Raw genomic sequence first — 27,681 nt, forward strand, 5'->3', positions numbered from 1 at the left:
TTTAGCCATCAGTGCCAAGTGTTTTGCTAGGAAGTTCTTTTCAGAAGGCAGAAGTTCGTGGCAGTTCTCTTCTTCCCCTACTTCCTACAGTTAATTTTCCTCTTGAGTTGAGATACTGGTTTTACTGAGGCCTTACTATCCCTTCCAAAAGAGTCACTGGGTGTGATGATTGAGGATCCATACAAATGTCTGGTTCATTTTTGTGGCCCTTAGTTAGCTCCTGTGCATAGTCCTTTCTGTGCAAGGAGATCAAATCTGTGATTTGTCACGTGGTGCACTTACAACCTGAAATGTTCTACTTTGTTCATGTGAAACGTCTGTTAAGAAAAAACGATTTTTCCCTTGTTAGAAAGAGGACTTTAGTTGTCTTCTGTAACTCTTCCATTTAGCATCCAAAAAAACCTCCCCCTTCAATTCTGCTCAGTTCTGTCTCCCTTTTCTTCTCTCATTTTTCTCCTTGGTTTTGTTTTCTCCACTCTGCATGAGAGTTTAGTCAGCATGGTTCTCTGTCTACTCACTAGTGCCATTACAAACAACCTGCAGGTGTGCTACAGCTCTGGGCTACATAATGAATATTTAACAGTGTTCTGTCCAAAACGATTTTTGGCCTGATGTCTCTTGAACCTTCCCTTTTTTTGTGGGCTTATTGTCACGCTTCTGATAACTTAAAGTGATTAGTCTGTTCCTTGTTGTTCTAGGACAGAGAGTTATGTAAGGAAAGTCTGGCCTGCCTTCTAGTATGGAGAAATGATTGGAAATGACATGTGTTCTTAGCTGGAACCTGAAGCTTGCAGATAGACATATGGTTGAGGCTTGTGAGATTGGAACTTTCCCATCTGGTTTTAAATTTCTTCTGGACTTCCTTTAAAGTGATTACTAGAGAGAACTTTGTTAAAACTTGTGTTTAGCTGCGCTGAAGTGACAAAGAAGTGCATGCTTAATTGTGTAATTTAGCATGTTGCTCGTTTGACATGCTATTGCGAATTTGACTTGACTTTTGTTTCCTTCTAATTGTAGCAGTTTCTTCGGTGCCGTTCCCAATTTATTCATCTCCTCTTCCTCCAGTCAGTGAGGTGGGAGAAGCTGGTGCCGTTCTTCCACCTTACTCTTGTGATCCCAGTGGCAGTGATCTGCCTCGAGGTAATGATGGTATTTTGTGCTTTTACTGCTGCTGCTCTTCAGCACGCTTCTGACTTCTGTTCTCCATGGAAACTTAATGGAATACCTGTAGTGAGAAGAAATGGCTCTTTTGCAGCTTGCAGGGAGTGAGAAATAATATTATGGATGCTTCTGCTAAAAATGTTTTGATTCCCAGTTCTGAATAGCAAGTTCCTATCTGACTCAATATGTGATTTAGACAGCATCCTAAAGAAATGAATACCAAGGGAGAGGGTGCTTGGCCTATATCATACTGGTTCTTGTGGGAGTAATCATTTTTTCTGAGAACTGATTGAAAAAAAAGAAGTGTATCTATGAGTGTATCTATGAAGTCAAGCTGTTGCACAGTTCAGTGGGATGTTGTGATGGTTTCCTGTATGGCTCCAAGATGTCATTCTGTGGTGTCAGAAACTGGGCATAAAGTGTGGGGCCATCTTGTTCCTTGGGTGCACAGCCTTTCCGTATGCTGTTGCAAGCTACGACAGTGTTGAAGGTACGCTTCAGCTATTAAGCAATGAGCGTGCAAAGATCAATCATAGTAGAGCCAGCAGAGCAGCTCACAAACAGCTTTCAGCTTGATCAGCTGAATGTGGACTTCATTTTCAAAGTGCTAATCTTTAGTCAACTTGCTCTTGCAATTACAGAATATCATCATACCATGCAAGGCTGTGTCAGACAGCCAAGCCTGGTAAGCAGTGTGAGGCATGTACATATTTGACTTTTTTTCTTGTTAATGTGGCTACTCGTTCTGCCATATTTGTGGTTCACAAGGCATAAACAGAGCATGTAATTCACAGAGTTTTGCTTAATAACCCAAAGATTAAATTGTATGCTGTCCTTATTGCAAGCTAAGCGTGTCTCAGCTACAGGAATAACAGTACTGCTTGGTGTGATGCTGTCTAACTTGTGTTTCTCTAGGTGGGGAATGCTGTGAGGCCCAGGTGTGCCACCATTGCATCACTGCACACATTTCAAGAGGCAGATCAAACTGTTCTGTGATGCAGTGTCCTGTCCTAGCTGAGCAGGATTGTTGGTGATGTGTAGTTTTGGACAGCTGTAGAAAATGCTCTACCCTATGCATGTCCCCTTACCCAGTCTTTTGACAGTGCATTGGCACAGACTGCACTAAGGGTTAAAAACTTAGAAGGGCTGTAAAAAAAAAAACAACAAAAAACCCCCCCAAAAAACAACACAACAAAGCCACCCAAAAACAAAACAAACAAACAGAAAACAACATAAGAACTTGGTTATTCAGCCTGCTTGTCCTCTTCATAGCAAGCTTGAGCTTGTCCTAATGTGCAGTGCCCAGCTTGGAGCAGAAATGCTCTGGGTAGGAGCTGGCGTTCAGTTACGGTTACCTGGGTTGCCACTGCCTCATGTACAACAGCTCCAGCTGTCTCTGCCTGCTCCGGCAGGGAGCATGGGGGGAAGCTATTTTTGGCAGCAGTGAGGCCAAGCTAGAGGTGAGCTGTAGCCCGCTCTGAAGAGCGGCAGTGCAGAGCAGGCTGCCTGTTTACGTTGCTGTTCTTCACATAGCAGGTGTTGCTCTGAAGGCTTTTTAGTTATCTCCTATCCCCTGGATCTGTTGAAAGTCTGTGCATCATAGCTAGCTTGTTCTAATAGCCATTTATAGATAGAGCAGCTGACATGATTTTCTCATACATGCGACACTTATTTGAAGTTCCTGAACCTCTCATGTTCCCTGTCGGTGTGGAGAGTAGCTTTTCATTCATTGATGAGGGAGGGAAGGAACTGGCTGCATATGTGTAGGGTCTGTGAAATCCAAGTGTTCCTTTTTGCCAGTTTTGACAAGTGGAGTTTCACTGTAACTGACCGACTTGATTGCCTCCCCCCCCCAAAAAAAACCAAAACAAAACCCATTCTTATAACTGTCTATTTCAGGTATATGGCAGTTTTGGTTCTGTGTTCCATTTCCATGCTGCAGTGCTATCACTCTAGATTATACTAATATGGACACAGCTCAATGGCCTTGTGCTTTCACCGGTACTGCGAATGTGCTCTGCAGTGACTCCACTCTCTGGCGGGTGCTCTCCATTCCTGGTATTATTGTTAATCTTGAATGTTCTGTGTTCCGCTGCCCTGCCGCAGTAGCATCGCTCTAGATGACACTACTGTGGACGCGTCCGAGTTAACATTTTCTGCTTTAACTGAATGCCCTTAACTGAGCATTTTAGCACTTGGGAGAACTGGGTGTGAAGTGTACTGACAAGAATCTGGAGTGGGGGGGGATTAATAACCTCTTCGGCCCCTGCCTGTAGCTCTTCAGCTGAGTCACTCCACAGAACATTGGCCATGTCCTCCTTGGCATAGACTGTAGAAATGTTTTGAAGGATGTTTTGGTTGGCAGTTATTAAGGATTTGCATGTGGTGTTCATGTTGTCACACAGCTGTAGTATAATCTCTGTGGCCTTTAACTTCAGAAATGGAGAGGCAGGATGAAGTACGTTGGTGTACTTGGCCTCGAGCTCTGTGCACTTTGCTGCAGATCCTTGCAGGCCTGGTGTAGACTGGGAGTGTGACTGTTGACAGGCTGAAGCCCTGGGCTTGGGAGGAAAACCTGCCGCGTGCCTTAGTATTCCTTGGTACTTCTGCGTTTGTTGCGATTTTCAGAGTCTCTTGGATCTTTATTTTATGGAGCCTTAGGGCTTGTGCAACGTGTTTATTGACGTGGTGACCTCAGGTGTCCGACCCTTGGCTGTGCCCTCGTATTTGAAGGAGCTGTTGGTAAAGACCGCTTGGTGATGCCGTGTTCCAGAGCCTGCAGCAGGGTTCAGGCTTGAGCAGAGCTTCCCACCAGTGCAGGAAAAATGTTCCCGTGCTTTAGTCCTGGTGCGTTGTCAGGTGAGATTTGTATCAGTCGTCAGCGTGGTCTTTGTATTTTCGTGTCAGTGTAGTTAACTTTCTTTGGCTTAGCTGTGGCGTCATAAGGTAGTCGTGTTTTCCTGAAGACTGACTTGATTTCTAGACATCTAAAAGCGGAATATAAACAAAAACTGGTCTCCTACTGTACTGGCTTCTGTTCCAGCATTCCACAGACGTCAGTCTCTCCAGTATCAGTTTGTCACTTCAGTCTCCCAGCTCCTCCTTTGTAGTGTTATCGCTGCCATGAAGCAGCTGCTTCTTTTGCATAGATTTGCATAAACAATTGAAGAACAAAATCAGATTAAAAAAACAAACGCAAAACTCCTTGTTCCAAATGTAGATGCCGTTTCAGCTGGATAGTGAGAAGTTGTCGTTTTTGTGAGCCTTTGTGTTATTTTTAATATTTTACTGGCTGTGGTCAATGTCACAGCCACATTGCCAGCACTTCCAGGAGAAAGCTCACAGCTGTGAGGTGTAGGGAAGGATCCGTGTGTGCTTCCTGAAATAGCTGTGTGGATTGTTGCCCTGATCAGAAGTGCAACAGCAGCAGAGGAACAAATCCTCGAGCGTTTCAGAACTCTTGGGGTTTGTGTTTGACGCTGTGCCTCTCTGCTGCAGAACAGGACACGCAATACCGTAGCAGAGCAGGGCTGGGGAAGTCTGCGTGTGTGGTAATGTGTGCACAGGGCAGCGATGCGGAGCCAAGGCCCCACTCCAGGGGGAATTGGGCAGGTGGTAAGAAGGTGGGGTAGACATGGCAACTCTGGGCGTGCTGCTAAGTTGAAGCCCTGAGCAGCTCAGTCCTTTTCAGTTGTCTCCCTGCTTTCCCTTTCTGATCCCTGCATTACTGAACAAAGTCTATGTGTGCACACACACGCACACCTACCGCTGTGGAACAGGACTTGTTCTTCCTGAGCCTTTAAAACAAATCTGTGTTTGGATCTCTGAGAAATCAAGAATTTTTCTCATGCACGGTTGCAGAACTGCATCATAGGATTAAAGCACGCGCTCTCTTCTTTCCTTTCAGTGGTCAGCTTGAAAGGTTTAAACCTGCTTCGCTGTTTTTGGACAGTTGGAAATGCGTTTCCAAGTCCAAAACCCTGTTGTTCTTGGACAGTGGTTTCAAAGTTCCTCCCCACATCTGGCATTGATTTTCAGCATATCGTGTATGTGCCTGGGGGCAAAATACTCAGTAGATGGCAGACAGAGTAAAAGACAACTTGCAAGAAAGCGGGGATCCGAGTAGCCTTGCGAGAAGGGGGAAGGAGGGAGCATTTTCCTTATTCCTCCCCCCCCTCCCTTTTCTGACTTGCTGTAATAGTTGGGGTGATCCCCAGACGAGGTCAGAAGGTCTCTAGGGTTGCTGCGTACGTTGTCCCCATTGACACGTCTCTGTGGTCATTGCTTACAAAAGCCCTGAAGCTGGAGATGTGGCAGAGCTAGAGTTAACGCTGGGCAGAAGCGGTGTGAAGCCGGAGTCTCTGTGGAGTTGTCTCGCATTCCAGCTTAGTATGGGTATTTGCAATATGTATGCAGAGTGTGTGTAAAATGTGTGTACATTGGCGGTGAATTGTCACTGGCGTGTGAGAAGGCTGCTCCTGCCTGTCTGCGTGCTTCCAAACCCTTTCTCATTTCTGTAGGGAGGCAGGCAGGCAGTGCTTTTAGTGGGCAACTTTATGTATGGGCTTATAATGAAATTCTTACTTGCCGAAATACTTTTTTGTCTGCAAACCCAGCCATCATAGGCACACGGAATTGCTAAAGTCCTAGTTGCTTAGACAGTGGAGAGTTGTAACAACACTGACAATTATCACTTCAGTAATCAAGGTGAATAAATGAAAATTAAAGCTACTGTAAGCGTTGAAGTTTGATAATAAGTTGGTCAGGCAAGTGGTCAGCTATTGCACAGACATCTGAGGGGATTAACTTTAAAAAGACAAACTAGTTTTAACAAATCTTTATATTCAAGATGTATTCTTTACCCTCAAAACTTTAAAGAAATAGTGCTGAAATACTCTGTCGTGGTTTAACCCCAGCTGGCAACTAAGCCCCACACAGCCGCTTGCTCCCTCCCCCTCAGAGATGGGGGAGGGAATCAGAAGGCTAGAAGTGAGAAAACTCATGGCTTGAGATAAAAACGATTTTACAGTTAAAGCAAAAGCCACGTGTTCAAGGAGAGGAAAACAAGGAATTCATTCAGTACTCGCCATCAGCAGGCAGGTGTTCTGGCATCTCCAGGAAACTGGGCTCCAGCACACGTAACAGAAACTTGGGAAGACAAACGCCATCATTCTGAACGTCCCCCTCTTCCTCCTCCCTCCCCCAGCTTTATATGCTGAGCATGACGTCACGGTATGGGCTATCCCATTGGTCGGTTGGGGTCAGCTGTCCGGCTGTGTCCCCTCCCACTTGCGCACCCTCAGCCCACTGGCTGGCGGGCGGTGTGAGGAGCAGGAAGGGCCTTGATGCTGTGTGAGCACTGCGCAGCGAGAACGGAAACATCCCGGGGTTATCAACGCTGTTTCCAGCACGGATCCAAACCACAGCCCCGTGCCAGCTGCTGGGGAGAAACCGAACTCGACCCCAGCCAGAACCAGCACGTACTCTTATTTGTTAAGGAAGAGTAACTTAAAATAAAATGCTCTTAATGTGTGTAAATTTCTGTTGCTTCTTGGTTTATACTTTTCTGCTCTTTAATGTCATATCCTTTAATTTCAGATACAAAGGTCTTGAGGTATTATTTTAACCTGGGATTGCAAGTAAGTGCTTTTAAATGAGTACAGTAAATTGCTTGTAAAAACTACTGGGTTTCTTGACAAAGGTACTGATGTAGTTAAGGCTTCCAGCTGTGCTGCACGTGCATCCTCTGCACTTGCTGTTGATACGTGTAGGCTTGCTTGGTGGAGATGAAAGTGTGTAGCTCAGGAAGCAAAGTTGTAGCTCAGAATGTGAAGCACAGTAGTATGTATGTTTAGTTGTTTTACTCTGAATTGTGGTGGTGGTGTTTTTGTGGAGGATGGTGGATAAATATTGCTGTTTTCGTGAAGATAAAGGGAGGAACCTGAGGGACTCTTAAGAAAATCTGTTTACTTAGATGAGACATCAAAGCCCATGTAGAGGTGTGTGGTTGGAGTCTTCTAGGACTTGCCCAGCTGCGTTCAGCCAGGGTAGCACCATTGCTCTGTGTTGTGGGAACTCTTGCTCTGCTGAAGAGTTGTCTCTGCAGTAGCAGCCACGGGCAGGCTAGTGCTGCTGCTCAGGGAAGTAAAAGAAGTGATGTTAGCTTCTTCAACTGAAGAAATAGGAAAAATTTCTTTGAATATGACAAAACCCATAGGTGGGAATCTTCCTTCTCTGTAAAGGTTTCTGACACAAAAGCAATGTGGAGCTGAGGTGGCTGTTGCTGCAAGTATTGCAGTGTCTTTTCTGGTAGGCTGTATTGGGGTTTTTTGGTGTGTGTATTATCATAAGAGGCTAGGAAGGAAAAAATGCTCTTCCTTATAAATTTAGACCTGAAACTAGTAGTTGTTTGAGGAGGGGTGGAGAGTATGTGGTTGTATGCATGACCTTGTATTTTTTTCCTTTTCTCAAAGTATTATCAGAGCTATTGGCCTTCCATGGTGTATGTACAGCCAGTGCTGCCACCATCACCTGTGGAAGTTTATCCAGCGTATGCTGAGCCAACTCCTGTCCTAGATCAGTCAGTACCTCAGCTCTACGCTGATGCTGGGCGAACTGAAGTCCACCAGGTTCCTTTGGAAGCACCTGCAAATGGTTAGTATTTGAGTATAAGACCACATACACAACTAATGAGGGAATAGGTTTTCAGAGGAGGACTGCTCCATAGGAGCTGCTTGCCTGCTAGAAGCATGGGTTGGGAGGACAGATTAAGCCTTGTAAGGGGTTATCACAAGTTTCTCTGCCATCTGTAGTACCGTTTAAAGTATGCTAGAGTCACTGGTGTAGCCACCAGTGTGTCAAGGGCTTTCTAAAGGCATAAAAAGGAAGAAATAATACTTTCTAAGCCTCTGCTAGGGGTGCTAACTTTGACTTGGGAGAACTTTTTCTAAAACTGTGAAGGAATCTCTTTGCTCACTGGTAGGCAAATAGTCATGGTATCACAACAGAATGCCTGTATTTAAAGTAAAGGAGACAGAGGAGTTTTGGCAGGCACTGAGCATCAGTACTTCAGCTTCATGGGAACTTTTCAAAGGAAGATGTTGCAAACCTTGGTCTTAGGCTCAGCATGCTGAGCTGTTATCTCTCGAGTAGCCCTTATTGCTAGTTGTGTCTCTTACTGGCGTAAAATTTACAGCAAAACTTAGTTTCACCTAACAGCTTTGTAACAAGCTTGTAGATACACTTGGCAGTAAATAGGAGGATTGTATTAAATGAGGAAAAATATGTCAAAAAGGTCAGATGCCTAGCTCATTAAAATCTATGGAACATGGCAAACAGCCAGTGTTGGGAAGGAGCGCATCAGAACAAAACTTGCTCAGGTGCATATGGGCTTCTTGCTCTGATAATGCCTCAGCCTGTTCAGCTAGGGTGGTTCTTTTGCATAAATTAGTGTCATATGGTCAGAGATCAAATGGGGAAAAATATGTTGCCTCTCTACCTGGGTCCCTCTTGAAAAAGCTGCCACTCCAGTGCAGAGTGCTGCTAAGCAGTTCTTGAACAGGGATTAGTGACAAGATGAGCAGGTTGTCCTTGAGTCTAACTTAGGACACAAATGATTTTGACCCCTCTGTTAGGAGGAACATACAGGGGCATAACATTCCCATCTAAATGGATTCTCCCTTTTGGCCACCAAAATGCTGCTGTGCTCATGGTAATGAAAGCCTACATAAAAAGGCCATAGGTATGGTAAAATATGGTAAGCGTGTGTATTTTGTTCTGTTTTTTAAGGTAACTTCCAACATGCAGAGCCTCCACCGCTGTCCTATGGGCCAGTTTATTACCCAGTGGTGTCGGACCCCTTCAGCCAGCAGTCTCTTCCTGGGTTTGATTCTTTAGTACCTGCCTATCGCTGTATTAGTACCTGGCATCCAGTAAATCCACCCTGTGGAAATTCTCTGCCAATTGCTAATGCTGTAAGTTCTGGACCACTGCACCAAGTCGGCTATATTGCCTCACCTAACCCTGCACCTCATGACGTGCCTCAAGGAATGTAAATCTGGGAGCTCTAAGCTTACTTCTTGCCCTTGGTTTCTCTTGTTTCTTGTTTGTCAGCTGTATGTTAGTGTTGTTTCCTAAATGTTCTCTTGTCTTAGTGGGCTGGTTCAGTTGATTAAACTGCATTCAGATTTCATGTTTCTCTTTAGGTTTATGCTAGTGATAGTTGACGAGATGTTGTTTTAGTCAATTATGTAGAAAAGCATAGGAAAAGAATATACACAAACCGTAGTGCAGGGAACACAAAGCTTGAATTTGACTGCATGAAGTATGTGTAAAACCGTATGCTATCACTAAAGGAATGCTGCATCATGTACCTCTGAGGGGTTACACTGGAACACTTGGACACCTGGTTCTTGTTTAAGCACTGAAATAGGCTGCCATTACAAGTACAGATAAAAATTGAGCACAGGGTCATTAGAGGATGAAAAGATTTGAAGTAGGTTGGCTTTCTCAGATTTCACAAAACAAAACTTCTTTGCCCCTAGTGGTCACATATGTGTAATAGCCGTATTTCTTCTGTCTAATTTCATTCTGCATAGGTTTCATGACTCTTAAAAGTGTAAGAATACTGTTTTGATCTGTTGTATATTGCTGTATGTTTGTAAGATTTGTTTTGTGAAAGCTGTTGCACAAATGGTGGTAGCCTTGGTGTTTAATTTGCACCGGTAGCACAAAATAAAAGCATTGAACACATGAAAATGAGTGGTCATTTATCACTGGCAGGTTATGTTCCAGGCAATTAGTCACCCAACAGCCTGGGCTGAAGAAATGCAGTTGTCTTGCGTGGGCTAAGGCTGCTCCAGCCTTCTAGGAGAGAGCAGCAGAAGCTTTCAGCACGGGAATGAAGTGCAGTGGAAAGCTCTGGCTGTGTCTTTGTTGCTAAGTTTAGGAAGAAAACATTGAATAGCCTGTGCATGTGAACTGCAGGTCTTTCCCATGACTGTCTGCACAGGCTGTGTCCTGGATAGAAACCTGCCCTGTACATGCAAAATCAACAAGAAGTGGGTGCGAGCTGGAGACCCTGAAACCCAGCAAAGACACTTATTACACAAATCTTTCACGTGTGTGTAGAGGCAGTCTAGTGAATGCTCTGACTCTGTTCCAGGTGATGGTGAACTCTGCAGCAGTCTCAACCTCAGCAGGTGTTTATGCTGCTCCAGCTACAGGCTTCTCCTCAAATGCTGCTGCCTCCACTCCAGCCAGTGTCACAACAGCAGTTCCCCCACAGACAGCAGTTCACGTGGTCATAGAACCTTCCCTTCTGTAGGGAGGCCAGGTAGAGTGTACATAATATGGCTGTGGACCTGGATGTCTTTGTTTTCTGTTACATCTTCCCCTCCTGTTTTTTATTTTTCCTACCCATCCAAGGCAAATGCTAAAAGGCTGTTGAAACAAAAAAGAAAGGTATCACTTGCTTTGGCTTAAAATGACTTCGTAGTAGTTGTCACTTCACTGCTGACTTGTTGCTTTCATGTTTTGGAGGGGACTGTTGCCCTTGAGTTGTGTGGGAATTGGAAGTCTCTGCTTTGGTTTCCCGCCCTCACCACTTCGCCATCAGTGTCAAATGCTTTGCTAGGAAATTCTTTTCAGAATGCAGAAGTTCATGGCAGCTCCCTTCACCCATGTTTCCTACAGTTAATTTTCCTCTTGAGATACTGGTTAAGGCTGTAAAAGAACTTGGTTATTCAGCCTGCTTGTCCTCTTCATAGCAAGCTTGAGCTTGTCCTAATGTGCAGTGCCCAGCCTGGAGCAGAAATGCTCTGGGTAGGAGCTGGCGTTCAGTTACGGTTACCTGGGTTGCCACTGCCTCATGTACAACAGCTCCAGCTGTCTGCCTGCTCCGGCAGGGAGCATGGGGGGAAGCTATTTTTGGCAGCAGTGAGGCCAAGCTAGAGGTGAGCTGTAGCCCGCTCTGAAGAGCGGCAGTGCAGAGCAGGCTGCCTGTTTACGTTACTGTTCTTCACGTAGCGGGTGTAGCTCTGCACATTGGTTGAAGGCTTTTTAGTTATCTCCTATCCCCTGGATCTGTTGAAAGTCTGTGCATCATAGCTAGCTTGTTATAATAGCCATCTATAAATACATACAGATTCCATAATGTATTACTTGAAGCATAAAATATTTTAGTAATGCACATTGTTTCATGCTTGTTCCAACGTCTTGCCATCTAAAGTAGCTCTCTTGTCCCTGCATGGGACTCTCCTCTATGTACTAATTGTAGGGGGCTAATTTCACATAAGATAAAGAGCTGCTCTTGATGCCTGCAGATCAGGTAGCTACATCTGGTTGGCTGCAGAACATCTTTGGGCTGAAATGCTATGGGTTCTTTCAGTTGCGTTTTCCACGTAACATGCTTGTCTTGTCAGAAGTTCATCTGGAAAAAGGCAGGTTCCAAAACACTATGGCACGGCTGTCCAAAGGCCTCGTGCTTTCACCGGTACTGCGAATGTGCTCTGCAGTGACTCCACTCTCTGGCGGGTGCTCTCCATTCCTGGTATTATTGTTAATCTTGAATGTTCTGTGTTCCGCTGCCCTGCCGCAGTAGCATCGCTCTAGATGACACTACTGTGGACGCGTCCGAGTTAACATTTTCTGCTTTAACTGAATGCCCTTAACTGAGCATTTTAGCACTTGGGAGAACTGGGTGTGAAGTGTACTGACAAGAATCTGGAGTGGGGGGGGATTAATAACCTCTTCGGCCCCTGCCTGTAGCTCTTCAGCTGAGTCACTCCACAGAACATTGGCCGTGTCCTCCTTGGCATAGACTGTAGAAATGTTTTGAAGGATGTTTTGGTTGGCAGTTATTAAGGATTTGCATGTGGTGTTCATGTTGTCACACAGCTGTAGTATAATCTCTGTGGCCTTTAACTTCAGAAATGGAGAGGCAGGATGAAGTACGTTGGTGTACTTGGCCTCGAGCTCTGTGCACTTTGCTGCAGATCCTTGCAGGCCTGGTGTAGACTGGGAGTGTGACTGTTGACAGGCTGAAGCCCTGGGCTTGGGAGGAAAACCTGCCGCGTGCCTTAGTATTCCTTGGTACTTCTGCGTTTGTTGCGATTTTCAGAGTCTCTTGGATCTTTATTTTATGGAGCCTTAGGGCTTGTGCAACGTGTTTATTGACGTGGTGACCTCAGGTGTCCGACCCTTGGCTGTGCCCTCGTATTTGAAGGAGCTGTTGGTAAAGACCGCTTGGTGATGCCGTGTTCCAGAGCCTGCAGCAGGGTTCAGGCTTGAGCAGAGCTTCCCACCAGTGCAGGAAAAATGTTCCCGTGCTTTAGTCCTGGTGCGTTGTCAGGTGAGATTTGTATCAGTCGTCAGCGTGGTCTTTGTATTTTCGTGTCAGTGTAGTTAACTTTCTTTGGCTTAGCTGTGGCGTCATAAGGTAGTCGTGTTTTCCTGAAGACTGACTTGATTTCTAGACATCTAAAAGCGGAATATAAACAAAAACTGGTCTCCTACTGTACTGGCTTCTGTTCCAGCATTCCACAGACGTCAGTCTCTCCAGTATCAGTTTGTCACTTCAGTCTCCCAGCTCCTCCTTTGTAGTGTTATCGCTGCCATGAAGCAGCTGCTTCTTTTGCATAGATTTGCATAAACAATTGAAGAACAAAATCAGATTAAAAAAACAAACGCAAAACTCCTTGTTCCAAATGTAGATGCCGTTTCAGCTGGATAGTGAGAAGTTGTCGTTTTTGTGAGCCTTTGTGTTATTTTTAATATTTTACTGGCTGTGGTCAATGTCACAGCCACATTGCCAGCACTTCCAGGAGAAAGCTCACAGCTGTGAGGTGTAGGGAAGGATCCGTGTGTGCTTCCTGAAATAGCTGTGTGGATTGTTGCCCTGATCAGAAGTGCTGAACAGTAAGAGAGTTGAGAATTGGCAACAGCAGCAGAGGAACAAATCCTCGAGCATTTCAGAACTCTTGGGGTTTGCGTTTGACGCTGTGCCTCTCTGCAGCAAAGTCTGTGTGTGTGCACGCACATGCACACCTACCGCTGTGGAACAGGACTTGTTCTTCCTGAGCCTTTAAAACAAATCTGTGTTTGGATCTCTGAGAAATCGAGAATTTTTCTCATGCACAGTTGCAGAACTGCATCACAGTATTAAAGCGTGATTTTTTTGAAGGGGCTTATAATTAAACTCTTACTTGCTGAAATAGTTTTTTGTCTGAAAACCCAGCCTTCATAGGCACACGGAATTGCTAAAGTCCTAGTCGCTTAGACAGTGGAGAGTTGTAACAACACTGACAATTATCACTCGATTAATCAAGGTGAATAAATGAAAATTAAAGCTACTGTAATTGTTGAAGTTTTGTAATAACTTGGTCAGGCAAGTGGTCAGCTATTGTGCAGGTATCTGAGGGGATTAACTTAAAAAGACAAACTAGTTTTAACAACTTTTTATATTTAAGATGTATTCTTTACCCTCAAAACTTTAAAGAAAAAGTAGTGCTAAAACATTCATTAGGTAGGAGTAACTTAAAATGCTCTTAATGTGTGTAAATTTCTGTTGCTTCTTGGTTTATACTTTTCTGCTCTTTAATGTCATATCCTTTAATTTCAGATACAAAGGTCTTGAGGTATTATTTTAACCTGGGATTGCAAGTAAGTGCTTTTAAATGAGTACAGTAAATTGCTTGTAAAAACTACTGGGTTTCTTGACAAAGGTACTGATGTAGTTAAGGCTTCCAGCTGTGCTGCACGTGCATCCTCTGCACTTGCTGTTGATACGTGTAGGCTTGCTTGGTGGAGATGAAAGTGTGTAGCTCAGGAAGCAAAGTTGTAGCTCAGAATGTGAAGCACAGTAGTATGTATGTTTAGTTGTTGTACTCAGGGTTGTGGTGGTGGTGTTTTTGTGGAGGATGGTGGATAAATATTGCTGTTTTCGTGAAGATAAAGGGAGGAACCTGAGGCGCTCTTAAGAAAATCTGTTTACTTAGATGAGACATCAAAGCTTATGTAGAGGTGTGTGGTTGGAGTCTTCTAGGACTTGCCCAGCTGGGTAGCACCATTGCTCTGTGTTGTGGGAACTCTGGTCCTGCTGAAGAGTTCTCTGTTGTAAAAATTTCTGACAGAGAAGCAATGTGGAGACGAGGTGGCTGTTGCTGCAGGTATTGCAGTAACTGTTTTGGTCGGCTGCGTGGGGTTTTTTTGGTGTGTGTAGTATTTTAAGGGGCTAGGAAAGAAAACTGCTTTTAAGGTTTTTTTAAGGTAACTTCCGACATGCAGAGCCTCCACCGCTGTCCTGTGGGCCAATTACCCAGTGGTGTCGGACCCCTTCAGCCAGCAGTCTCTTCTTGGGTTTGATTCTTTAGTACCTGCCTATCTCTGTATTAGTACCTGGCATCCAGTAAATCCACCCTATGGAAATTCTCTGCCAATTGCTAATGCTGTAAGTTCTGGACCACTGCACCAAGTCGGCTATATTGCCTCACCTAACCCTGCACCTCATGACGTGCCTCAAGGAATGTAAATCTGGGAGCTCTAAGCTTACTTCCTGCCCTTGGTTTCTCTTGTTTCTTGTTTGTCAGCTGTACCTTAGTGTTGTTTCCCAAACGTTATCCTGTGTTGCTGAATGCTTGTTTTGTGAAAGCTTTTGCACAAATGGTGGTAGCCTTGGTGTTTAATTTGCACCGGTAGCACAAAATAAAAGCATTGAACACATGAAAATGAGTGGTCGTTTATCACTGGCAGGTTATGTTCCAGGCAATTAGTCACCCAACAGCCTGGGCTGAAGAAATGCAGTTGTCTTGCATGGGCTAAGGCTGCTCCAGCCTTCTAGGAGAGAGCAGCAGAAGCTTTCAGCATGGGAATGAAGTGCAGTGGAAAGCTCTGGCTGTGTCTTTGTTGACGAACAACGGCACAAGTGTGGGTGATGCTGGCTCAGTGCCAGAGGCCCTGAAACCAGCAAAGCCACTTGTTTAACAAATCTTCCTGCCTTTCACGCAACTTCAGCATTTGGGTCTCTGAGCTGGGTTCTGGAAGCCGTGGCTGCCTGATCTTGTAGGGAATTGGAGTCCTCCAAATTCAAATGCAGCCTGCCTTAGATACGGAGATAAAGTCAGTAGCTGCAGACAGTGGTACGATTGCCATTTGCCAAAGTTGAAATCAACTCTATGGACCCATGCTACTGTGCAGTGATTTTATTTGTTCTCTTTCTTTGGTGGTGAAAAGGGGACTGCCTGCGGAATTGGCAGTGGGAAAAAGTGCATTTCCTTCGGTTTCCCTTGTAAGTAACCATAAAAGCAAAAACATAGTAGGACAAAGTGAGTCCTTTACAGTTTTATCTTAAATTCCTGTAGTACCTTTGGTGTTGATCCTGTTTCCTTCAAATTCTTGGTAGTTCCCCCCTCCCCCTTCCTTAAGAGAAGTTGGTAATATAATCCTCTGTCAGGAGGGTTGCAAGCTTGGTTTTTGGTCGATCTTCTCAAATCTTTAATTGCTGTACGTTTAACTTAGCAGTTTAATAATGGCTTTTCAAGATTGAGGAGCCAGGTAAGAAGTCAAAGCGTGATGAAAATGACTCCTGAATAGCTAATTCGATCATGAGCTGCTGTGCTGGTTGGGGGGGGGAAACACCACAAAACAATACGCACACAAAATGATTTTACACGGTGATTAGTGGCAGCGAGGACCTTGGCCTTTGTATTTCAGCCTCTGGAGAAGCACTCGACTTGCACAGACGTTTCTCAGGAAAAGGGAGAAGATACCACAGGATTTTTTCCTCCTTTATCTGGAAAAACATTCGCTGGACTAACGTCTGAAAGGAACGACTGAAGCATGTGACTTATTTGATGAACTTTAAAATGGCACAGACTTAAGAACTGCAGTCTCTGCGATGGAGTCACAGGTGCCATCTGCTGCCGAGCGCCGGAGGGAGTATCTTCCACTTCAAGGCTTTAGCTGCGAATAACGGACAGCCCTGCTTGTTTCTGTGCCAGTGGTTATCAGCGCTCCATGTTGGTGGTTTATCTTCTGGTGTTAGTTTCTCTCCTGAAGTCAACCCCTTTTTTTTTTTTTTTTTTTTTTTCTTTTAAATTTAGAAACACTGACTGATAATTCTGGTGCGGAGTCATGTTTTTTGCGTGTTTTTGCTTACCCTTTTAGTAGCTGGATTATTCAGCATTAGCCATGGCTATCACGGCCATGTTGGCCACTTTGATATACATGAAAATACATGAATTGATGTAATAATATATGTAATATGTGGCCAGTTAACTTATTTATGGATATGATATACAGAGGTACCTCTGTGACTTTATACATGTATTTTTGCCAGGGCTGTTTAGGCTCAAAATTAACTTTTTGAGCTAGCAAGTAGGGGCTGTGGGGAGCAGAGAGCAGCGTGTCCTGGAGCTGGCGGCTCAATGCTTTCCATAGGTCAGGAAACGCTACCTTTCTGTTAACGGCAAAGAGCTTGGGCTGGTGCAGGAATTCAGGTAGATGCTGGAGTCTTTTCAATTCTGCTTTCCCGAGCTGTGTGGCATTACAGTGGCTCTACACCACTTACTAAAACGGCTGCCAAAAAAGCCACAGCGCTACCTAAACCACAGCCAGCCTGCTTCGTGCTTCAGCCATCTCCTCGCCTGGAGATGCCTGGGTCTGGCTGCAGCATCCCCGCGCTAGTAATATTCCTCATTTTGTGGTTGCGTGTTCCAGCAGGTAATTGCGGCTTGGACAATTCACGTCTTTGATTACGTAGAATTCTGGGGGTGTGTTTGAGCGGGGGTTTTGCTGGGAGGTGTGTGTGCAGGTGTGGTCTGCGGGTGCCAAGGTGGGGGTTCAGGGTCTGTCTTTGCGGGGAACTCGGTGTCAGCCTGGTGACCATCCAGCCTGGCGTACCTTGGCACGCCGTTTGATGAGAGCTGTGTTGCAGGCTGGTCCCAGACCCATGCTCAGGGTTTTTCGTGCCCAGCAGAATTGCCATGAACGGGGGTGGCAGGATGTAGCTTGCAGCCATAAGCATATTTTATCCTTAAATAGAAGCACAGAAAATCCATGAGTATTGACTTCTGTTGGGAACAATTATTTTCCTTCAAATTTTTTTTTTTCTTTTCTTTTTTTCTTTATTGGGTTTCTTGAAGTGTGTTGCATAATAATGAATTTTTAAGGTAAAGATTTGATCCTGATTTGTTTTTCGCTTTTCTTTATTTTTTCTTGATGGGTTTTCAGTCTTTAATAGGGAGAACAGAAGAGTCGTGCAGGCAAGTCTGCAATAGCCGTGCTTGCCACCTCCTTTTCCACACCATGTTTTTATATCTGAAAGGCAGGGGCTCGTGTTCAGTTCACACCCGAGGGCTGTGCGGGAGGGATCCATGAGCTGGCAGCGCCGCAGAGCGCTCTTTCTGGATGCGAGCACTTCTGGTTTCACAGCCCTTGGAGACACGCTCGGAGCCAAGCCTCTTCTCTTCGTGAAGGATGAAAGACGCGGCCATCAGCCGTAGTTCTCGTGCTCTGGGGCGCGAGCTGCTTGCGTCAAGTCTGTTGGTCTCTTCTACACTGCTGTGTCCCCCCCAGCTCTCCTCCGCAGCCCGAGCAGCGCTAGGTCCGTGTGCCTTAGCGTCCGTGGCCTTGCTGCCACTCACCAGAAGCACGAGTTTCCTCCTGAAGTCATTTGAATTGTAAAATCTATCTATTATTGAAGGTAATTATTACAAATACTATAGAGAAAAGCCACGCTGATTCTGCCTGCCAGCAGCATTAGCCTGCTGGGCTGTCGCTCCTGTGCTCTGTTTGCCCCGTGATCGCATAAGAACAGCAAACGGATTCCTACAGCAAGTTGTTTTTCTAGCTCGGTTGTTTTGTTTTACTCCCAGCTTCCAAATCTCTCTGCAGTGCTGCTGGATACCTTTCTCCTTCATAAAATGACACCATCAAAGACTGCATTATATATGGAAGATATTCAGCATATAAATCCAGATCGACTTCCAAGCAACTGCTTTTTTCATAAGGGATGAAGATAAAACCCTTGGAACAGGACTTTATAGCTTTGAAATGAGATCAGAGTTTAAATTTTGCTGGGGAGGCCAGTATCTAGAAGCTCCTACAGACAACCAAGTCGTGGGCTGAGAGCCCGCGCACAGGCAGTCACTGCCGTTCGGTCATGTCCACGCGCGTGGCCATCGCAGTGCCAGGAGCGGGGTGTTTGCATGCGCTGGGCTCGGTTTGTGGCAATACTTTTATTCCAGAGGCTAAATCTTGCCCTCCCTGGAGCAGGTGACCGTGTTGCCTCTAGCTTCGGGGTGCGGGGGCTCGCCCCAAGACAAGTGTCATTCTGCTCTCGTAGCTGTGGCGACTGCTGGACTTCGTTGTGGTGGAGGAAATGGTCTTCTAAGAGAAAGTGAAATATCCTATAATGATGAAATTAATGGACCATCTAACTCCCTCTCCTTTATATATTCCCTACCCTGCCTGTTTGCATTTTCCAATCAAATCTAAAACTGTGGTTTCTGACTCTTTTTAAACCAGTACTTTTTTAATCTTTGTCATAGCTCACAGCAAAAACTGTTTGTTCTAATGTTTGCGGTGCTTATGTGAATGCGTGATTTGTATTGATTTTCAGGAGGTGCGAGTAAGGGGAGGTAAAATTCACTGCGAAACTTCTTGCCCTGCCTCCTGCCTCCCTCCCTGGTCAGCCATTTTCTGCTGCAGCACATCTGTCTGCCTCTGCAGGGGCGGCCAAGGGGCTGGAAGGTGTTTCCAGGCGCAGCTCGGTTCCCGTTTCTGGAGTGGTTACTCTAGCTGGGGATGCAGGGTGCCTTAACTTTGAACTCGTAGGCTTCCTGATGTGCATGGGAATGTGCAGATCCAACTTCAAAATGTCCTTTTTTTTATTTAAAAAAAAAAAAAAAAACAAACCAAAAACGAGCAGCCTTCTGTCTTTGTGTGGGTATTGAACATTCTGTAGCTGTGGGTCACTGTGGTCCCGAGCTTTGCGGCAGCTTTCGGCACGGACTGTGTTTCCTTCTCTGCGTGCCCCCTCGCGCAGGGATCTTCTGCGTCTCCAGCGAAGGGCTGTTGCCGTTGTTTAACTCAGGGAAGCTCTGGTTTTGCCGGAGGCTTGACCAGGGGCCTCTAGTAGCTGAGGGAAACCCTTGGACGTGTACCTGTATGCCCCAGTAGGTCAGAGAGCGGTGCCTGGAGGACAGCTTCACGTGAGCAGTCAGTGGCAGTGCAGTCGTGGCCTGTTGCCCAGTGACTCTTCTACACCGTTAGCGATCTCCTGGTATGTTCCGGCGCGGCTGATGTCGTCATGCTGCTCAAAAGGTATCCTTGGGGAGCAAAATAAAACTTAGACTTCTCTGTAGAGGAGTAAGTGCGCTCACGCCGTGCGTTTTATTGACCGGCACTTCTGTGGTTTGCTATTTTCTGTTGCAGACTGGGTGATGACTGGGTTTAGGTGGGCAGATTTGGGCTGGTTTGTCTGGTTTTTTTCCACAGCCAGGCGTTGTTCAGCTCTTGCCCACCAACACTTGCTCCAGTTTGGGTGGCTGACCTCGCTGTAGGGAACCAGACTGTGCCATCTCTTTTTTATGTGAATACCAATAGAAACCTCTTAGAACCGGAGTCCTTCAGTGCCCCTCTGACCACTGACAGCCCTTGAAGTCTGTGCTGAACACGATTTTAAAAAAACTGTAAAATGTCAGATCTGTTGCTGTTCGTAAATGTTTATTATCAATAGGCAGCTGGAAATGTTACATCTGAAAAGGTAGAAACACCTTGAATTTCAATAGGCTTACATTTTTGGGAAAAAATTAAATGCTTTTTCTTTTTTTCAGCTTACAGTTAAGCTAAAAATACACATAAAATAAATAATTTTATTTATTATGTACATCATTTCTTTTTTACATGTTATATGAGGGTATGACATGGAGTCTGTGCTATGGACAGAAAAGATGGAAGTAGAAAAGTACATAAAACTCAGCGTTTGTTTTTGCTTTTTGCTCTTCCCCTTTCCTCCCCACCCTTCTCTAGCACTGGCTGTTACTACTCCACTGCCAAATGCCGAGGTCCCTGCTCCATCTTTACATATGCAAAATTCTTACAACATCTCAAAGCTCTTTTGCCTGGAAAAGGCCATCAAGTTTTTGACTAAAACTAAAATAAAGAGCAAGGAGGAAAAAAAGCCTCACCTTTTTTATCCCATGAAGTGAAACGATATTTTTAAAATATGCTCGGGGTGAAGCTGTTTCAGTGATAGCGCTTTTTTTTTTTATGAAGATTTGATTTGATATTAAAACTTGATTGCTAAAAAAACTGTTTGCAGAGAAAGCCCGGTTCTCCAGGGCTCGCCGTATAGAAAATAAAGTGCAGAGCATCTGCTGCCAGCCTTGGTGTCCCAGCAATCCCTAGCCCTCCAGTTCCCAGCCCCCCCGCAGAACCGCGTTCAATAGTTCTTTTTAAAGAAAACTATACAATACCCCAAAAATAGCTACACCAAAAAGTGCCCCCTTGCTCAAAAACAACTATTTAGAGTCCAAAGGCATTTCGCTCTGTTGGCTGAAGGTATCACAGTGTTCTCTTCGCCGATGTGCTCGGAGGCAGGCTCCTCGACCGTCGCACCTTGGCCTAAGCACGTCGGTTCTTTGGCCGAGGAGTTACTGCTGAGATGGGAACACTTTAAATGGGAGGGGGGCGGGGGGAAAGCTCCCCCAAAAGAACCAGAGCTGCCCTGCTGACGGGGGACGTGCCAGGCAGGAGGGTCTGGATGCACGGAAGGAACGGCAACACCAGGCTGGCTTCGAAGAAACTGCGGGCGGTGTGAGCAAGGCGAGGGGGCTTCGGTTGCTGTTGGGGGTTTTGGTTTTGTTTTGCACACCTTAGAGGAACGGAGCAGGTAAAAGCCTTTCCCCTGAAGCATAAAATACTGTCAGACGTTCGGCAGACGAGGAGCAATCGCTTCTGCCTTTTGGAGATAGATACCTTTTTAGATAAAGCGTGTTCTCTTTTTCAAACAATCGCTCTTGGTCAGGAACTCACTGCAGAGCAGCAGCTGTTTCGGGTGGAGGCATTTGTGTGAATAATACAGAAATGCCTCGTTTGTGAAAGTGTCGTGGCCTGAAATGGGGAAAGCAGCAGTGTGAAAAGGAAATCAAATTACAGACGCATTGAGAATCTGCTCCTGTGGCCAGCCCAGAGCACTCCCCACCTCCCGCAAAACAAAAATCCAGTCAGGGGCTGACTTTATGGTGGTTAGGCTTCAAGTTACGCATTCACTGCAAACTGCAGATGATGTTGGTAACAGTGTACTTGAGATGCTCCTCCAGTGAGCTGATTTATTATTCACTGTAGTCTCACCGACTCCAATTAATTTTACCGTTCCATGAATGAGAGTTGCTGGCGCTTCCAGCACCCGGGAGGCCCTCGCAGTGCATCCGCCCTGACAACGCCTCCCGGGAGTCTGTAGCTGAGGAGCAGCCGGTGTTAATTCCAGGCAGCCCTGGTGGCTGGGATGGTTTTGCTTGGGTTTTTTGCCATTCTGTTTGACTGGAGTTGAACGGAGGCGGGAGGCTGGTCCCGTTTCTTTGGCAATCGGCCTCGGAGGCTGCACAGAGCTTTCTCATGGATGTGGCTGTGGGACGGCGTTAGCCCGCTGCAGGACAAGTTAACTGGTTGAAGGAGAACTCAGCCAGAAATTAAGCCGGAGCTGCACCTCCTCCTGGTTAACTGAAATAGGCTTTTTGGGGAGATTCTGGCCTTTCGAAAAGGAAAGTAGAAATACCAGAGCACAGCTGAGAAGTCCCAAGGGAAGTGGGACACTTGCTGAATGGTGTGAGAGCAGCAGGTGCTCCTGTAGTTTTCTAACCGCTAGAAAACCCAGCAGGGAATCAGATCCTTGCTCAGCCCATCAGTGACTGTCCAAATACCCGGTGCAGCGTCCCTGCAACTGCTCCCACTCCTGGCAGGGAGCTCAGGCTGCTGTGCAAGTCAAACCTCAGAGCGCCGGTCACTCCCGCCAAGGACCTTTATCCTGAGTAAGCACTTACAGAAACCAAAGTGTACGTAGAGAGAACCAGGGCGAAGAGCCCCTCGCAGGGACGCGGGTGGTGGGGTGAACTTCTCCTCTAACCCTACTCCAGTGTCCCGCCGTGTGCGCCTGCGTCACTGCTGGGCTGCCCGTGGAACCTTAGGAGCTTGTTGCATCAACCAGTTTTAACCTCTTTAAAAGGTAAGGGTTTGTATTTATTTAAATATTTTAATATTTACAGTGGCTGTTTCTGCTAAACATGTACCATCAGAAGAAGGATGAAACACAAATACAGTAAGGTGGCGTTAAGGGTGAGATGTAAATCACAGAAGCAAGGGTGTGGAGTTTAGGCTGCCAGGGTGTGCTGCTCCTGCTCTCTGTCTGCTGCAGAAGTCCCCTAAATTCCCTTTGTGGGAAACCATGCTAGTTTTCTACATGGAAAACTTTCGTAACGGACATACAGTTAAATCCTACCCTGAATTAGTTGTAAGAAAATAAAAGTACGTACTACTGCTACGAATATTAACTACTTACTGTATATAGCGCCTTTAATTTGAAGATCTGAAAGTGCTTATAAATAATGAACTAACCCCGCTGCGAGGTAGGTAAGTATTATTATCCCTATTTTACAGATGGGGAAACTGAGGCATTCGAGAGGGTAAGTGACTTGCCCAAGGTCACAGGTGAGTGGGTGGCAGAGCTGGGATGAGCCCTGGGAAGCCCTGCTCTCTACTCCCGTGCTCCAGCCGCCGTGCGCGCTTCCTCTGCAGGGACCACATACAGAAATCGTGGAGTATTTACAGATGTGCCACTACATGACCAACATACAAATGCAGTTATCCAAGTAACCTGCAGAGAGCTGTCAGTTAATTTCTTGTTTCTGGAACAATTTCTTCAATCTCTGACCTGAGTATAAACACTCCTAGCTCTGTTTGATGTGCTTAACCCTGGGTGGCGTTTGTTAACTTTGGAATTGATGATCATTTGTGGGTGTCCTGCTTTAAAAAGCCAGGTGGAAGTGACACCGGGGATGGGAGGTGAGAAACCTAAAGAAAGGGTGAGTGGTCGAGATCTCTGGTGTTCCCGATTCCGGATTCCTCGCAGATGTGTCAGGATTGCTATCAAAGCCCACGGAAGAGGGGCCGGAGCACAGCTGTACCTCTTGAACCCAAGCCAAGGAAAAGCTGAAATCCCCACCAGAGAAGCTCCAAGCGTCCCGTCAGCTCCCACCCTGCTTGCTTGCACAGACAGCACTGGGGTAGTTCACCGATTTCTTGGAAGGAAAGAATACCTTTCACTAAAACGTGTTTGCTTTTTGAGCAACTGAAAATGGAAAAAATGCCAGTGAAACCCCAAATACTGTGACTGCAAGTGAATTACAAAAAAACCCCCAGGTTTTGCTTATCAGATGTATTTTTCATGAGATACTTCACTTTCCCTCCCCTGAGGCTCCTGTTTCAGAGTAGTAATAATAATAATCACCAGCTGCTATAAAGTCTATTGCTACCAAAGGGGATGCATAGATGCAATCAAACAGAATTTTGCCTTTTGGGGGACCAATCTGACAGCTTTGCCAACTCCTGGACACACGTATTAATCACAGCCCAATCAAATATTTGCATTAAATTCCGAAGTCGGCTCAAACTAGCTCATAGCTGGGAGCTGGGAAGTATCTGAGTCACGAAACCAATCCCAGGGGAGCCGCAGCCAAGCAGCCGTGTGACGTGGCTCTCGCCTTTCACGTAACGTTATCGGGAGACTTTCGCTATCCATCAGGTGAGCTCACGGGCGGTCCCAGGACACAGCAAGGGAAGGCGACTCGCGCGGTTTGCACAGGAGGAGGGACTGGTGCTGCCCAGTGTGGTTTTTACATTTTGGGGGGGCTCCACTGTGGAGTGAATTGCGGTTCATTGTGTTGTTTGTACCTGTTCGTGCAGTGCTGCCTTGGAATGACACGATCTGATCATCCCCAGCAGCGGTGTGCTTGCTCTCGTGGAAAACCTGAAAGCCTGTCTGCTGTCCGCAGGTACGAACCCCGCTTCTGTCCCAGCCTCCAACCCAGCTGATGTAATCTGCATAACCGTTCTTGAAGTGTTTTCATTCTTGTTCATAACACAGGAAATGCCATCAAGATTTGCTGGCCCCACGACAAGCAGAGTTCATAGACTGCAGTGTGGTTTGGTGAGGCATAAAATGATTCAAACCCTTTCCTTTGGCCCCCTCTAGCACCTCTTGCTAATGTTCATCTTTCCAGAAACGTGCTCCATTTGGGTTGTTGAACCGTAGGGCTTTTCCTGGGAGCTGCTTTGAGGATTTCTTTCGGTTGGTTCTGCCTGCGGCTCTTGCCTGTCGGTGGATTTGCTTCTTAAAAACCGGGGGTGCTGGACTTCGTCCCCAGCGATCAGCAAGCTGCTTCTGACCCTCAGATTTTGCAAGTCTCCTCGTGTCGCGCCAATGTCAGCTTGCTCAGCATTTCGTAAAGGAAGAGGAGATGCAGTTTTCAAAGACAACTCTAACCCTGCAATTAGTAAGAAAGCCTGAAATCTGTTGGTACAAAAATGCTTTTCATTCTGCCTTAACTAACACAGCTAGAGGCTTAAATATTTTGGGCTTTTTACCACATGCTGGTAGCAAGACTGGTGTCATAGGCAAGGAACACAGAAACATTTCTGAGACTCTGCGCCTAGTTGCTGATTTTTCTTGATGCCAGAGCTGGCCTAGAGCCACGGTCTCCACCCCGAGGTCTGTCGTGAAAGATCCCGTGAGCTGGAGCAGCTGGCTGCATCGCTCGCCGTCGATCTCTCCGATGTAGCTGTGCTCCATCACATAGGTGCCCCAAGGGAAATCCCAACAAGGTGGCTTTCCGTAGCAGGAGCCAGGTTTAAACCTTGGGCAGCATCTCTTTTGTGGGGGACTGCTGTCACGAGAAATCCCTCCCCTCCCTCCCCTCCGTGCTGCCCTGAGAGCTGCTCCTGCCCCTTGCTGGTAAAATCTGACCAGTGCCAGTGGTAGGCGTCAATTTTCCAGCGTTCTGCTTTTACAAATGCACTTCACAACCCACCTCCCAGCAGAGGTGATTTTTGGCAGCCGCCCTGGGGTGTGCTCTAGCTTGTGTAAGCTCTACTGGGAACAGAGCCTCGAGCGTGACTGTGGGCGCGCAGAAACGGAGCTCGGTCATAGGGGAAAGCTGCTTCTGAGCTCCTGGTCAGGACCTGCTTCCTCCAAGAAAGCAGCTGACTAATAACAGCTCTGAAGTGGGGATAAGTGAGTGCCAATCATCTGTGTTTCCTAGCAACACTGCAGAAGGAAGTTCAAGTATCACATTGTTAAAAATAAAAAGTCACTGTTAAAAAAAATTCAACCATTTTGCCCTTGATGGGGTTGTCTTCGCCCCTCTCTGATGCTCCTTCGGACAAAAGCAGGGACAGTGCTAGGCCCTGTCCAGACGCTACCACAACTGGGGAAATAAAAGATGACATGTACTGCCGCACTCCTTTTTGCTGTGCCTTAGGAGAGGAACTGCAGCGACTTTCCAGGCTGCCAGATGCAGTCTGAGCTGCTACTGCTTAGGCTGCTTTTCAGAAACACAGCTCACGGGCCCAGGGAAGGCGATCTCTCTTAGCACTTCCCCTGTGCCAGGAGGACGGTTTTCTCCCTAAAGCCTGACAGCCATCGGATATGCAGCAAAAAGCAAATGCGACAGTGGATGTAAGATCAGGGATTTCAAAAACCAGATACAGCTCGAGGGGTTCAGCCCGTTAGAAAGACGAGAACCACCCTGAGGTCTGCAGTCAGCCACGGCTGGTTCGGGGTCAGCTCATCTACGCAGAAGTTGGGAGCAAGACCCGGTGCTGGCTTCCACTGTCAGCCTAACGGGAAGGTCGTTCTGCTCCCTCCAGGGGAATTTCTGATGGGAATTAGGTAAATAAGCAAATCATAACATGTTCTAGCTGGATGGTCAAAGGGGGCTCTTATTCAGTAACAATTTACAATATTAATATAATAAACAATCTGAAAAAACACGCACAGCCGAAAGAATCAGAGGTCGTATTGCTCAAAGAAAACAAAAAGCCAGTTACAAGTTGAAACCCTTTCTAAAAAAATATTAAAGGTGATGCTCAGCCTCCTGCTAAGCCACTGCTCACCAGCTGGCTGTGTGGACGAGGAAAACCGAGCGGGGCGCGGAGCCGGTTGCGCTGGACAGCAGCAGCGATAACCCAGTGGCGGTGGGAGGATGGTGAGAGCACTGGAGAAACCCCTCACTCACCACCAGCGTGTCTGAAGTCTGCGGGGGTCTGGAGACCATGACTGCATCCAACGGGATTCCTGCGGTTTATAGTGACCTTATAAACGGGGAAACCTTTCGTTTAGTGTTTGTGAGTGTAAAAAAAGTAAATTAAAAAAGGTGCGGATGGCTATAAAATAGGCTAACAGAAGTGGGTTTACACTTTTTTTTTTTCCACCTGTGGACAGAAAGGAAATAGTAACGCTGAATCGGATGAGAGCGAACAACTACAAATAATTGGCTAAGTTTTCCAGCGAGTGTTAAGATAGCTTTACTTATAGCCGAGTTGTAACGTGATCCTCCTGCCCCTCTTTCCACTGGTTTATAAACAAGTCACAAGCCTCTCCCCACGAGTCAAACACATCCTCTGACGAGTCTATAAGTTTGGAATTAGAGGAACAAATACTGGAAGCACAGTGAAGGGAGCTGGTACAAACCACAGGGCACTCCTTGCTCTGTCCTGTAAGTCTTGTGTTCCCGCTGTAGTCCACCTCATTGAGGTTAATTTCACTTTTGGAACAATTCTCTTCTTTCTCTTTATCAATCTGAGAATATTTAATGTCTTTCCACATGTAGTGTGGCTGAATAATTCCATCTGAAATAGTGTACATGGGTTCTGAATGTGGTTCAGGTACGTGTCCATTCATCTTGGAGAAAAGCAGGCCCAGTCTCTTAAAGGACTCCTTCTTGGAGCTGGAAAGTCTCTGAACTCTGTTTCCATTTCGGACAAAGGAGCGCTTACTGATCCCGTTGCTTTTTGGCTTCTCTTCCACCATATTGATCCCAGACATAGTTTTAATTAGAGCAGATACATTGAAGTCCTTTTTTTTGTTGGCTACAGTGAAAGACACGCTCTTGGCTTTGGATTTTTCTCCAGCACCATCCTCATTTGTTTCATCCTTTTGGGACACCTCTGTGCTGCTGGTAGAATAACTTCTCCTCTGGGGCTTCCTGTTTCCTAAGAGGTCAAGAACTTCATAGCGAAAACTTGAGATGTCCTGTTTTAATTCCTAGGGCGAGAGGAGAAATGAGTTAACACTCCGCAGCTTTATCTGCAGCATGAAAGAATGATCACGTTCCCTTGGGAGAGCTGTTCGGAGTTACACAAATGGCTGATCCCAACTCACACTACAAGAGTACCACATGCATCTTCATTATGCAGCGACACGACATAAAAAAATGTATTGGGAATCCTGAGCATCTCACAAGATCT

General features: G+C 46.1%; 2 protein-coding genes across 3 annotated transcripts in view; one reads left to right on the forward strand and one right to left on the reverse strand.

The window, feature by feature from the left end:
• ALG13 (ALG13 UDP-N-acetylglucosaminyltransferase subunit) overlaps positions 1-9,830 on the forward strand; it is a 31,332-nt gene extending 21,502 nt beyond the window's left edge. Inside the window, exons 26-29 of the mRNA XM_075435273.1 lie at positions 1,018-1,140; positions 6,760-6,800; positions 7,635-7,815; positions 8,950-9,830. Of these exons, the coding sequence (XP_075291388.1) occupies positions 1,018-1,140; positions 6,760-6,800; positions 7,635-7,815; positions 8,950-9,215 (611 nt within the window). The 3' untranslated portion in view covers positions 9,216-9,830. The remainder of the gene's footprint in view (positions 1-1,017; positions 1,141-6,759; positions 6,801-7,634; positions 7,816-8,949) is intronic.
• Positions 9,831-19,902: 10,072 nt separating this feature from the next.
• Positions 19,903-27,681, reverse strand: part of TRPC5 (transient receptor potential cation channel subfamily C member 5) — a 103,744-nt gene continuing 95,965 nt past the window's right edge. Inside the window, exons 11-12 of one of the 2 annotated variants that reach the window (XR_012765509.1) lie at positions 26,329-27,478; positions 19,903-24,701 (exon numbers count right to left, since the gene is read on the reverse strand). Coding sequence is in view for 1 of the 2 variants with exons in the window: in XM_075435625.1 (XP_075291740.1) it covers positions 26,744-27,478 (735 nt within the window). In the remaining variant the exon portion in view is untranslated. Of the gene's footprint in view, positions 27,479-27,681 lie in introns of both variants that reach the window. The other variant, XM_075435625.1, reaches the window with a different exon arrangement.

The sequence above is a fragment of the Opisthocomus hoazin genome, chromosome 14 (genome assembly GCF_030867145.1).
Source record: "Opisthocomus hoazin isolate bOpiHoa1 chromosome 14, bOpiHoa1.hap1, whole genome shotgun sequence".
In the NCBI taxonomy this organism is placed as follows: domain Eukaryota; kingdom Metazoa; phylum Chordata; class Aves; order Opisthocomiformes; family Opisthocomidae; genus Opisthocomus; species Opisthocomus hoazin.